This window comes from Trachurus japonicus, chromosome 17 (assembly GCF_045865225.1).
Source record: "Trachurus japonicus isolate A0001 chromosome 17, Traja_1.0".
Taxonomy (NCBI): domain Eukaryota; kingdom Metazoa; phylum Chordata; class Actinopteri; order Carangiformes; family Carangidae; genus Trachurus; species Trachurus japonicus.
The window spans coordinates 32,891,021-32,902,693 of NC_140923.1; the positions used below are offsets into that span (position 1 = coordinate 32,891,021).

At 42.8% G+C, this 11,673-nt stretch overlaps 1 protein-coding gene across 2 annotated transcripts in view; it reads right to left on the reverse strand.

Moving 5' to 3' along the window:
* Positions 1-11,139, reverse strand: part of LOC146971142 (low-density lipoprotein receptor-related protein 8-like) — a 98,520-nt gene extending 87,381 nt beyond the window's left edge. For both annotated transcript variants that reach the window (XM_085803804.1, XM_085803803.1), the window contains exons 1-2: positions 10,938-11,139; positions 9,970-10,086 (exon numbers count right to left, since the gene is read on the reverse strand). In XM_085803804.1, the coding sequence (XP_085659930.1) occupies positions 9,970-10,086; positions 10,938-11,004 (184 nt within the window). In that variant the 5' untranslated portion in view covers positions 11,005-11,139. The remainder of the gene's footprint in view (positions 1-9,969; positions 10,087-10,937) is intronic.
* Positions 11,140-11,673: the final 534 nt, after the last annotated feature.

The window sequence follows — 11,673 nt, forward strand, 5'->3', positions numbered from 1 at the left end:
GAGAATAGGTGAGTAAATGAGTCTGAGATCCATTTGCTATCACTGTTCAGGTAATGCAGTGTTTGACACTATTAAATCCCCATTTAACTTAGGCTTAGCTCATAAATTCTGCATTTGTTCCTCAAGAGGAGAGGGAAACTAGTTTCTCTCTACTACTACAGTGACTAAAAGGCCTTGCTAACATCCAGAGCCTAATTCAGCTGACATTCTCTAATGACCAGCTGAACCAAGGAAAAGAAGAGAAATGCTGAACATAATGAGTGTATATACATCTTTTCCAACACTCCCTCACAGCCACACAGGAGTGGGCAGCACCAAGGAGACCCAGGGTGCTCACTCCAGTCATAACACGTTATTATGAAAAGCTGATTTAATTGGGGTTTCCATGAAATTACACTGAGGTCATGTCTAAATTAGACCTGTTCTCTACGGCTCGAATAGACCAGAACTAGGGGTGGGTGATGTGTCAAAATGAATACTGTAATATTATCATATAATTATCTAGCGTTGATACAGTAGCTTAATATTTAGTGTCAAAGACCACATTTAGTGCATAAACCGTTCACTAAGATGAGAAGCGTGACTATTGTTTCTGTGACGACTGGTGATATTAGACCGTCACTTTTCATCCACAGTGTGGAAGAGTCCATGTGAGACTCTCTCTCCATCGTAAACAGTTAGTGGGGGAGGGGGTCAAGGGTACTTAGCCTATCCAGTCATACTTTTAACCCCTCCTTTCAAAGCTTTACACAATTGTCAAATACAGGAAAGCGTAGAGGTTGGGTTTAGGAAACCAATGTCTTCTGTTATGTCATAACTGTACCATGACAACTTCCACCTGTTTCATGTGTTTAAAAAAATTCTGAATGAGAAATTAAGAAAAAAAAAAGAAATATAACCAAATGATTTTATGACTCTTTGTCACCATTTAAAGTTTGACTTTTTTTTATTAGTTCTGAAAATCTGATAAAAAGGAGACTAAAATGGATTCAAACCTGGCCATTGAAAATCAAAGATATTTTTGTTTTAGACTGTTAGACAAAAACATGTGAGGGGTATTTTTGTTTCATTTTACAGATTCAATAAATAAGGAATTAATAAAGGACATAATCATCAGATTAATTGATGAGAGAGATGACAAGTGATAAATATCAAATCACTAACAGTGGCTGCATGTAGTTACATAAACCTCTGTGGCTCTTTGAGAGGAAGTCAACCGTTCATTTCAGAGTTCAGAGCTAATTTCTAAGCGGCACAGTGTGTATGACGGTTGTGTGGATTGACGGGGCGTGTATCAGGGCCAGTTCTAGGCAGGCATATATGAGGGGGCAGTCAGAAATGTGAAGGGGGCATCATGTGAACACATCATGCTCCAGCACTTTTTTTTCTCCGTGCTTATAGTAACTTCATTGAATTGGGTTGTTGGCTATGTGTCCAACCCCAACCTGGAGAAGTGGATTGCACTTTGTCAGGCCTCTACCTTCAGACCTGTCCAACTAGGGGCCGGGGTGGCCAACCAGGGTCTTAGAGCCCAAATTTGTTACTGTCGTAATGCATAGAGCCACATTATATGGGGGGTTAGGGGTGCATATACCTGAAGATGCATTGCAAACCCAGAGGGGGTGAAAAAGGTGAGTAGCTAAACCCCTGTAGGGGGGTCTGGGGGCATCCCCCCCAGAAAATTTTTGTGATTTTAAAATGTGAGTGAAGCAAAGAGGGGGGGGGGGGGTCTACTATGGTCAAGATTTACAAAACTGAAAGATAGTCTTAAGAATACTAAAAAAGAACAAAACAGTGTCCCTTTTTCGGCAGATTTTTGTGCTACTGCAGATAATTTTGTCAACTTGTAATATACACATTTTTTGAGTATATTAAAATGTGCTTTCTCAACTTCTAAAATTTGGATTTGAGGGGGCAAGACATTTATTTGAGGGGGCACTGCCCCCTCTTGCCCTTGCGTAGAGCCGGCCCTGGCGTGTATAGGCAGGTGGAATGATTTCACTGCAGTGACGGCCTGCATGTAAAGCTTTTACATTGTGATGGTGGCAATGTAATGAGTCACTGTGTATTTGGGCAAGAGGAGGCTAACGCTACTGCATTGTGTGAGTGGAGTTGACGCTCGCGATTCATCCAACTCCACTGAATCATCAATAAAACGAAAGAGACCGAGGGCTTCGGCTGCTGCTGTGTCAGAGCTATTTCATTTCAATTTATAGGCGCATGTGTTGCTGACGCTTTCTTGACTTCAGGAGTGGAATAACGTCCTCTTAAGGTCTCTGACGAGTGTGTGTACTCATCCACAAACAGATAAATGAAAATAAAGCGAGAGTCACAGTCGCACTCGGTGTCCAGTCCCAGCAACATCGGAGCTGTCAGCTAAAATTCACAGGCCCGCCCGTTGAGTCACACGAAGTGGCATTTTTCCACAAAAAATGACTCACAAGTTGCAAAGGGCCACATCTCTTGCGATGGCTGCCAACATGCTCCCTTGTGGGTCTGGTTTTTCTGACAGTGATTGTGGATGAAAGGCACTGTCTGCCTGGATGCCTGTGGCCCCTAGGTCTGGGTTCACAGAGCAGGCAGCCGTTCTCAAACATCCAGCATTGATTTTCAAGCAAACCTGGGTTCATTTCACTGCCACTACTGAATCACTGTTACAAAAACTACAGCAGCATCACTTTACAGCTGTGAATTATAGGATGCGATTTCAAAACTAGCTCAGCTCTCAACTCATTAAAAAACCAAGAAACTTTCACCAAATGCAAGAACAGGACGTCCTGATTTGTAAAAGTTTATATCAGTTGTCGGTTGTCTTCAAGATCTGACTGAATTAATGACTTGATGCTTCTGTGTTTCAAACACCTTGTTACTGTAAATCTTTATAAACTACTACTATAAAAACAACTAAGTTTAATAAAACCACGTTGTGCAGACAGTTTATACTGTTGTTTTAATACCACAGCAATATTTCAAAGATTCAACTGAACTGCAACAGCATTTTTCATGAGGCAAGACACAGTGCCCCCAGAGAAACATCTGCGTCTTACCATTAGAAATGAGCAGAGATTTTTGGGAAGGGTAACGTGAAAATGCTTTCTTTTAGGTGTTAAGCACTAACAAAAAAAGTTAAGTGGCATGGGGAATAAATACATTTTGGATGAGGGCAGGAGGTTGAGGCTGAGTGATGTTTTTATACCCACATTAATCCCCCCCCACTTCTCTCTCTCGCTCATCCTCTCTGTCTCTCAGCATCTCTGCATCGCAGCATGCGCTAATCTGAGATAAAGACTTCTTAATGATCACTTTGGGCTAGGTGGCTTTGAGACAGGCAGACACAGGGCAGTGGGCCAGTGGGGCCAGCGACCAAGCAAACACACACAACACATTCACATACACACGTGTGTGTGGATGGGCACCAGACATAAGCTGTGTCAGAGCAAGGGCTTTCATCTGATTCCCTTCTCTTGATGTCAGTAAATGCAAGGAGCAGAGGATGCTGGGAAAAAATGTCCCGTCAGTGTTCAACAGTTTTCTAGATTTAAAACCTGATTAATGCCTTTAAACCTTGAAAAAAGGGCCAAATTATGCACCACATGTTTAATAATTAATAGTAAAATATCATACATCTGTATCTTACATCTGGTGTTATTCACTGAAATTAAACATATTCAAACTTAAATTAACATAATAGCAGATTGGGCTCTGCCAAATGCTGAATACTGTCAATGGACAGATGTCTTGAACTGCATAAAACAATGCACTGGACTTGTTGAAAAAAATAGTATGGGAAGGTTAAAAAGGACTAAATTTGAGAAATGGTTCAATTCTCCTTGAAAAATATAAAAAAAAGCTGCGTGCTCTGCAGGATCACAATCGCTATTTCCTTAAACGCTCAGTCAATTCTGCTGTTATGGGCTGATTTCGAGCAAAACAATAAAAAAGAATTTGGTGAATTCACAATAACATGGGATCGTGGGAGACGTTGGCTTCACCACCATTGTCACCAACTTCTATCAGATTCATCAGTGTCAGTCATTTCAGGAGGTTTTTACCAGGACCCAAACTCGCCAAAGGTCTCCTCATGACCCGGTGATTACAACCAGTTAAAACAATGAACATTTAAAGTCAGTTCACTGACACTGTGCGAACAATGCAACTTCTTCTTGAGTAATTTCTGAGCCAGTCGTTTTTCAGGTTTTCACTGGCAGCTGAATTATTTGAGAAGGTTTCCCTATAAAAACTGATACAAACAGTTTTAGAACGTACACATTAAAAATCAGTGATTCACCAGTGTGTTCCAGACTTCTTGGGAGTCTTATGCCCTGTACACACTGTGCGATTTTGGCCGTCGCAGACGAAAGACGGCCGATCGTAGGAGAATCGTGGCGAAATCTTTGGTCGTAGCTCTAAATCGGCCGTCTTACGTCGCACAGTGAGACAGGTTCTACGACGGCCGTTGTCAGCGTCTTGCGACCAAAGACGACCTGCGATTAAATTCTGACAGTGTCAGAAAACTGCTACGACCTACGTCTACTAATCAGCTGATGGACGTCTATCAGTGGCGCAGGTGACAGGGACGAGCACTGATTTTCGAGTAAATAGTCATTAAATTAAAAAACGAATATCTTGTCATCTCTGGAGAGGTGTATATTCCTTTTTACTGTCGCAGAAAGAGGAGGAACATGGACAGACTCATACAGCCATCAGAAAAGTTGTGTGTGAAACTCTGTCCAAAAAAAAAAAAAAACCCATGTGCGGACTATGATGAGAAGCGGTCGCCTACCGGAGAATATTGACGTGTTTACGCCGGGAGAGGTGACTTCGTCCTCGTTTAGATGTGCTCTCATTACGTGACGGTACTGCTGTGATGTTCTCTGCCAATACAGGCCGTGATTTCATTTTTAAATAACAGACAACTGGCGGTAGCCTACTGCTCCACTGGTGCCGGTGACTTGTGTCTGTGTGTGAAGAGGGAGAGAGGGAGGGAGGGAGGGAGGGGGGGAGGAGGGGGAGCGGGCGACCTGCGATTCAGTAGAACGATCATCGTACAATGCACACGTCAAACTTGACGTCGTAGCAAAGATTGTAAATTCCACGTCGCATAGTGTGTCATGCAACAGTCGTATAAGACTGCTAAAATCGCACAGTGTGTAGAGGGCATAAGAGGACTGAGCTGAGCTGAGCTGAGCTGCCTAACTATGACTATGCTTTTTTTTCTGATAAAGATCCAGACATGGATAACTAAAATCCTTTATACTAAAAATACATGGTTGAAAACAAAGTGTACAAACTATGTGTGGCTTCAAATTGGTTAAAAATCCATTTAGAGCATCTGGCAGACAACCAGAATACCCACGCACACATGGATAGGGCGTTATTTTTTATACATTTTAATACGGAAAAGTTACATGTTATAACTTTGAACAAAAAAGTGTGAAAATTTGAATTTCAGCTCAACTTTAATGACTCTTCAATCTTCTTACAATAAAACCAGAAACAGCTCCAGACATAAATGAAAAAAAGTTTAAGATAATGCGACAGAGATCAGTTCAATTCACTTGCCAATAAAAAGGTTTTCAAAATTCAGCCAAGTTTTCTTTATCGAAGGTATGTTATCCCAATTAAGGCTTATAATTATATGATCAAGTGAACAGACAATAAATTGACCACAGGCCCAACAGAGAACATGCAACATTGCATAGAAGAGATAATAGTGTAATATTTTCCTCGCTGTGTACAGTTGTAAACAGCTGAGATTATAGAGAGAATTTGAGAGATACACAAACAACCTCCTCAACTCACCCTGCAGGTCAAAATAATGTGTTTCCTCATTTTCTATCACTATCACATTTTTTTCTGTGTTGTTCCACATCTCTCACTCCTCCACTGTCAAACACATCAACAGACAGCGAGGCGCAAAGACTGTGGGGAAAGAGATGCACACTCCAAGACTCTTAGTATAAGTCAGTACTACTACATTATGATGGGCATCTCTCTTTTCCCCAAACCTCTTTGACAAGCAGTACATTACTGTTTTATTCTCCAGCATGTACAAGCACATCTCAACAGGTGGTCAAACAACCTGACAGAGCTTTAAAAAAAACAAAGGAGAGGAGAGGAGAGGAGAGGAGAGGGAAGTTGCAGGTGGTAACAGGCAGGTATTTTTAAAAAGACATGCAGGTCACACAAGACTTGATTGTAAGTGAGCATTACGATGCCTGGAGGAGATTTCTTTTCTCTTTCTGAAAAGAAGGATAAGCAACAGGATAGGACAACATAAGATAACACTAAAGCAAATCCCATTATGAAAGGCTGACTTGCTTTCAGTCACTATTCAATGGCTTTTTCTCCCCCCACTCAATTTTCTGTCATTGAATCAAAAGAAATACCTGAAGCATTTTAAGCGTGGTAAGTGGTAGGATTTCAAACTTAAGGCCAGTGAGCTATTGCAGCTATTGTTGAGAGATGAAAGAGCATCAGACCCGCATTTCAGCGGTGCATGACATTTATCTGCTCCAACAGAAACACAGCACTGAGGTTAGGAGCTAAAAACTGATCTTAGATTATTTGATCGATTTACAGAAAGCACAAGAAGATACAGAACATCCAAATAAAAGACAGGTGTAAGCCAGGAGAAAAGCAGCTGCGCTCTGAACACACTGGACACCGATGCATTAAATATGCATTAATCAAGAGTGCGAATATAGTTTTCACAGCGTCTAAAACTTTGATCATGGTGTGTTGGCAGGACTTTGTGGGTACAACACTGCAGCAGAGGAGGCTGCATCCACTGATAGGCTTTGGGATAGAGAAATAAACAATGACTACAGGAGGTATGGAGGAGCGCCAGCGGTTTTCAAAAGTGAGTTTACCTCTGAAGTAGTACTGATTTATTAGGTAAAAAACAACAACAACAACAACAACACAGGGTGGGGGAGGGAGGCAGTTTGTTGCTGACTCTGCATCACAGAGCAAAATAAAAGAACACTTTGAGCTTTTACGCGGTGATGTGAGAAGCCTCCTCGCAGGTATGGATGTTAAATTCATGAACACAGATGAAATGGATCGTTATCATCACACCCGAGCATGAGAAGAAAGTCAGGCGTATGGGCTGGACTTTGAAGGTAACACAGACGTGATGGGGGCTGGCTGATATGGAGCTATAATCAGGATGAGGATTAAACAGCGGCTCCCTGTCAGAGTTGGCAGGAGAATTCAAGGCTATAGGACTCTTTTGTTTCCTCTGCTGCCATAAACTCCAGACGAGGCGGGAGGCAGCGTGGCTCTGCACCTCATCCTCACCGGAAAGGTTACGCAACCAGTTACACAAAATATAAACAGGCTGTGTTACGATGCCTGTGGATTCAACTTTGCCATTCTCTGTCAGAAAAGCGGCAGCACAGGAGTTCATTGCCATGCACTCATTTGTGTTTATGTTCTGTATATATGCATTAATGCCTGCATGCGTCTGGTCCATACTTGTGTCCACGCATACTTATCAGTGCAATTATGCATGTATGGGTGCATGCAGCGGGTGACCAGTCAGTGGGGAATAGAGTTTGGATGATGGGGGATGGAGAGATGGGAGTGCAGTCTGGGGGTGGGACGGTGGGGGATGGGGGTTAAGAGAAAGAGGGTGGAGGATGGAGGAGGAGGATCATGATACATAAAAGGGTACGATGCTGGTATGAGCAGCGACAGGGTTTTAAGGCTGCTTTACATGTTCTGAGAGGTTCAGCTACAAGCTGCAGTCAGGTTGAAAATAAGAAAACACCGAGATGACAAACAAGGAGCTGGAGCACAGGTTCTTTCCTGTCAGCATATTTCACAACCACGGTCTGTTGCACGCATTCATTCACTGCATTCTCAGGCTTGGCATTGTGTAAAATAACAAATTGGGACGACAAAAAAAGTGAGACCATCCGCTCAAGCACCAGAAACTTAATTTAAAAAATGCAACCACTTCACAAGAAACTGTGTAAAGGATTTTCTGTGTGTACAAGCTAAAGCCTCACTGTACTCTCCCCCTCCTGGGCGGCATATGTTGTACAGGTTTACACTCCACTGCGCTACGCCAACTGTCTCTTAGCCCGCTCAGATGTAGAAACAGAAAAAGGGTTTACAGAGGCGACCCCTGAGAATGGCTTTAATAGTAGCACATTAATTAAATATTGCCAGAGCTGCACAGTGTGCCAGAGAACCTCTTCTCCAAATCAAACAGGGGAAAAGTTTAGCAGCTAATATCCTTATAGCCAATCAGTGGTCCAATACTATGAGGACAATCTGCACAGACAAACCAGCCTCATCTGCCTGCCCACACACAAACACACAGTGAGCCACACAGGCAAAGAGAGTGATGGCTGCTCCCTATTACAAAAGGCAAGTAATCCTGGACTGTCATAATCAACAGTGGGTTGACAGTTAGCCTCAGCTTAAAAGGCTTCAAGGAGAAGTGTTTTCACTCAAATCCTAAATGTGTCAGAAGCTCTGCCTGATGGGAAGCACACATGGGGTAATAAAACCTCATTGACAATTCCCCACTTCATTCATAAGGGAAATAGTGGGAAAATAAAGCGCAGCAGTAATTTTCTCCAAACATCAGTAGTTTGTGCATGTGTTTGTGTGAATATGCACGTGTGTGTTTGTGTGTGTGATGCATGAATGTTTTAGGAGCAAAGATGGTCCAAATGACCTGCTTTTTTTTTTCTTTCTTTTTTTTTTGGCCTGCCCGAGGACACATCCTGCTACTCTCAGAGACAGGGCAACAATGGCAACACCTCCAGACTAACGCACACAGGATTCGTTAGGTGGATGTTGAGCGGCAGGTTTGCGTGAGTGGGAGTTTGCAGGAGACAGAAACAGAAACAAAGACGAAGACAGCTACGAGGAGAGAGAAAGAAAGACAGAGTGTATATGTATGCATGTGTGGGGAGGTGGAGGAATTCCTCCCGAGCCACAATTAACCCGAACACATAGGAACATAGCTGCACGGAAAAACACGCAAAGCTTGGCTTCAGCTTTGGCACAGCTTCACTGGTTCGAGCGCAAGCACTGCTCTGAAATATAGGCCACTGGCTCGCAGTCAGAGAGGAAACTGGAATTCTATTATTTCCGCGCAGAACAACACATCCGAGATACCTGTCAGAGCTGTGTGTGAGCGGACTGATGCGCCTGTCTCTCAGCTGGATGGCTTTTTATATGATGATGATTGGAAAATGGCTCCGACCAATCAACCCTCGATTCAGAAAAAAACATGTTTGTTGAGCTTTTCTATATGTGGAAAAAAAAAATAAGGGATGAAATCACCAGCACACACTCATGGTCTGAGGCACACACACACACACACACACACACACATACACAAATACATACACACACCTAATCCCCCACTCAGAGCATGATTTTATTTGTGTCTCTTTGGAAACTCTGTAAGCTTTTATGTCTCCCTGAAAATACACCACTGTCGTGCACAATGAGCACACAGGAAGAAAACAGATTAAACAAGCTAATGAAACAGTAAATCTACCGTAAATATAATTTGAAATCATATAGGGCAGAGAGCGAGTGGAGACACGGGTGCATTTTCTGGCTCATAACTGTTAACATTTTGAAGAAATGCCGCTCATTAGGACAAAGAGGCTTGGATAAACATTCCAGTCATGAACGGAGCATTAAGTCAGCCTGTAATGGACAGCTGATGGAGCAGGTCCAGGAGCTGTCTCCTGATCAGTTTAATGACATCACTCTAATTAGATTTTTTTTTTTTACTTTTGGAACATTTGTCTTTGAAAAGAATAGAAAAAAAGGGCGATTAATGTCTAAGATCACAATACAGTGGGATGTGAGGGGTGGGTATGAAGTGTTTATGGTTCGGATGTGTTGCTTTGACAGCTTCTTCCTCTGCACTGTGACATCAGCACCATCACTCGGCCTTTTGTGTCTAAGTCTCCACTGGTTTTTAACACTTACGGCAATTTTCTTCATCACTGTTGTCTGAGCAGTCGTCATCGTCGTCGCACCTCCAGATGGTCGGTATACACCTTTTGTTGTTGCACTGAAACTGTCCATCCACACACTCATCCGTTGCTGGAAGAAGAGGAAGAAAAGAAGATGAAGATAGGGAAAACACACACACACACACACACACGCACACACAGGAGGAGGAGGAGGAGGAGGGAGGGGAGCAGAGTCCAGATGGGTTAGTGGAGTAGTAACCGCAAGTAGTTCAACTGTCATTTGCAAATGAATGCCTAATTAATATTCAGCTTTCATTCAGGTCAATTGGCTGAGGTGCTGGGAGCGTCATGCTTCCTGTTTTTCTTTCAGTTATTGATCTATTTTTTTTCTCCTTTTCTCCAAGATGATAAAAACCAGTTAAAGTGAGAGAGTGAGGAGGAGCAGAGGAGGAGGAGGAGGAGGAGAAGGAGGAGGAGGAGGAGGGTCCGTGTCTGCCGGTCACAATAATTTTCTGCAACACGGAGACAAAGATTCAGTGTGGGCCACCACATCCACATCCACTACCTCTGATGCAGTATGGATGCCCACAGCCGGGAAACACATGACAGACTCGCAGAGGTTTTCCCACCCTGCACACACTCACTGCTCCATGGGCAGGCGATTACAGATTTACACTGAAGATTAATATCATTAAAATGAAGCTAAATGATGAAGTATTTTTGCGTTTTGTTTTTTTTTCCTTCTTGGCATCACACGCGCTGAGTACTATCAGGAGCTCTTCCAGTCTCTCTCTAGTACAGCCCCATCACCAGACACTCACTCTCTGTCTCACACACACACACACACACACACACACACACACACACACACACACACACACACACACACACACACACACACACTACACACCACCGTTTACCTTGTATTTCATTTCATTCATGTCACACATACACGCTCGTGGGGAAAAAAACAGCACTCACCTTCCGTTAAATGAAGCCTCAGGACAAACAAATGAAAAAGTAGCAATGTCCTTAAATCCGTCCACATTTCTAGCGGAGGTGATGGAGCTCATTCACATCCACTGAACAAAGCCCGAGAGCCGCTCTGGTTGTAGCTGCGACGCCGCTGCCGCTGCTGCCTCTTGGCTGTGAGACGCCCCCTCCCTCCGCCTCACTGGCTGCCCGGAGCGTGACGACACCGCGCAGGGCGGGGAGAGGAATAGAATAGAATAGAATAGAATAGAATAGAATAGAATAGAATAGAGCCTATTCTTTTCATACGTTATTCTATTATGTTTAGTTATTATAAATAATGATAATAATAATAATAGTATATAGAGACTACCTTTAGTCCCCCAAAATAGAATAGCATGGAATAGAATATTTTCCAATAGGCCTATATGTCCATTAAAAGCTGCTCTGGAGCTGCTCTGGAGCTTCCAACAGTAGGGGCCTATATTTTCCTCAAATACCATTTACAATAGAATAAAATGGAATAGAATAGAATACCCCTGACTCAGTTCTTAAAGGTCCAATGTGTAATATGTGGCCAGGTTTATTGGCAAAATCTGAACATACCCATGAATATATATGTATATAATCACTATGAAATAAAATTTGTTTGGTTTTCGTAGTACCCAGGGGGCAAAATCCCAGTTTTTTGAAAAACGGACACGGAGCGTTGTAAAAGGTTTGACACCAGAAATGATATCTAGGA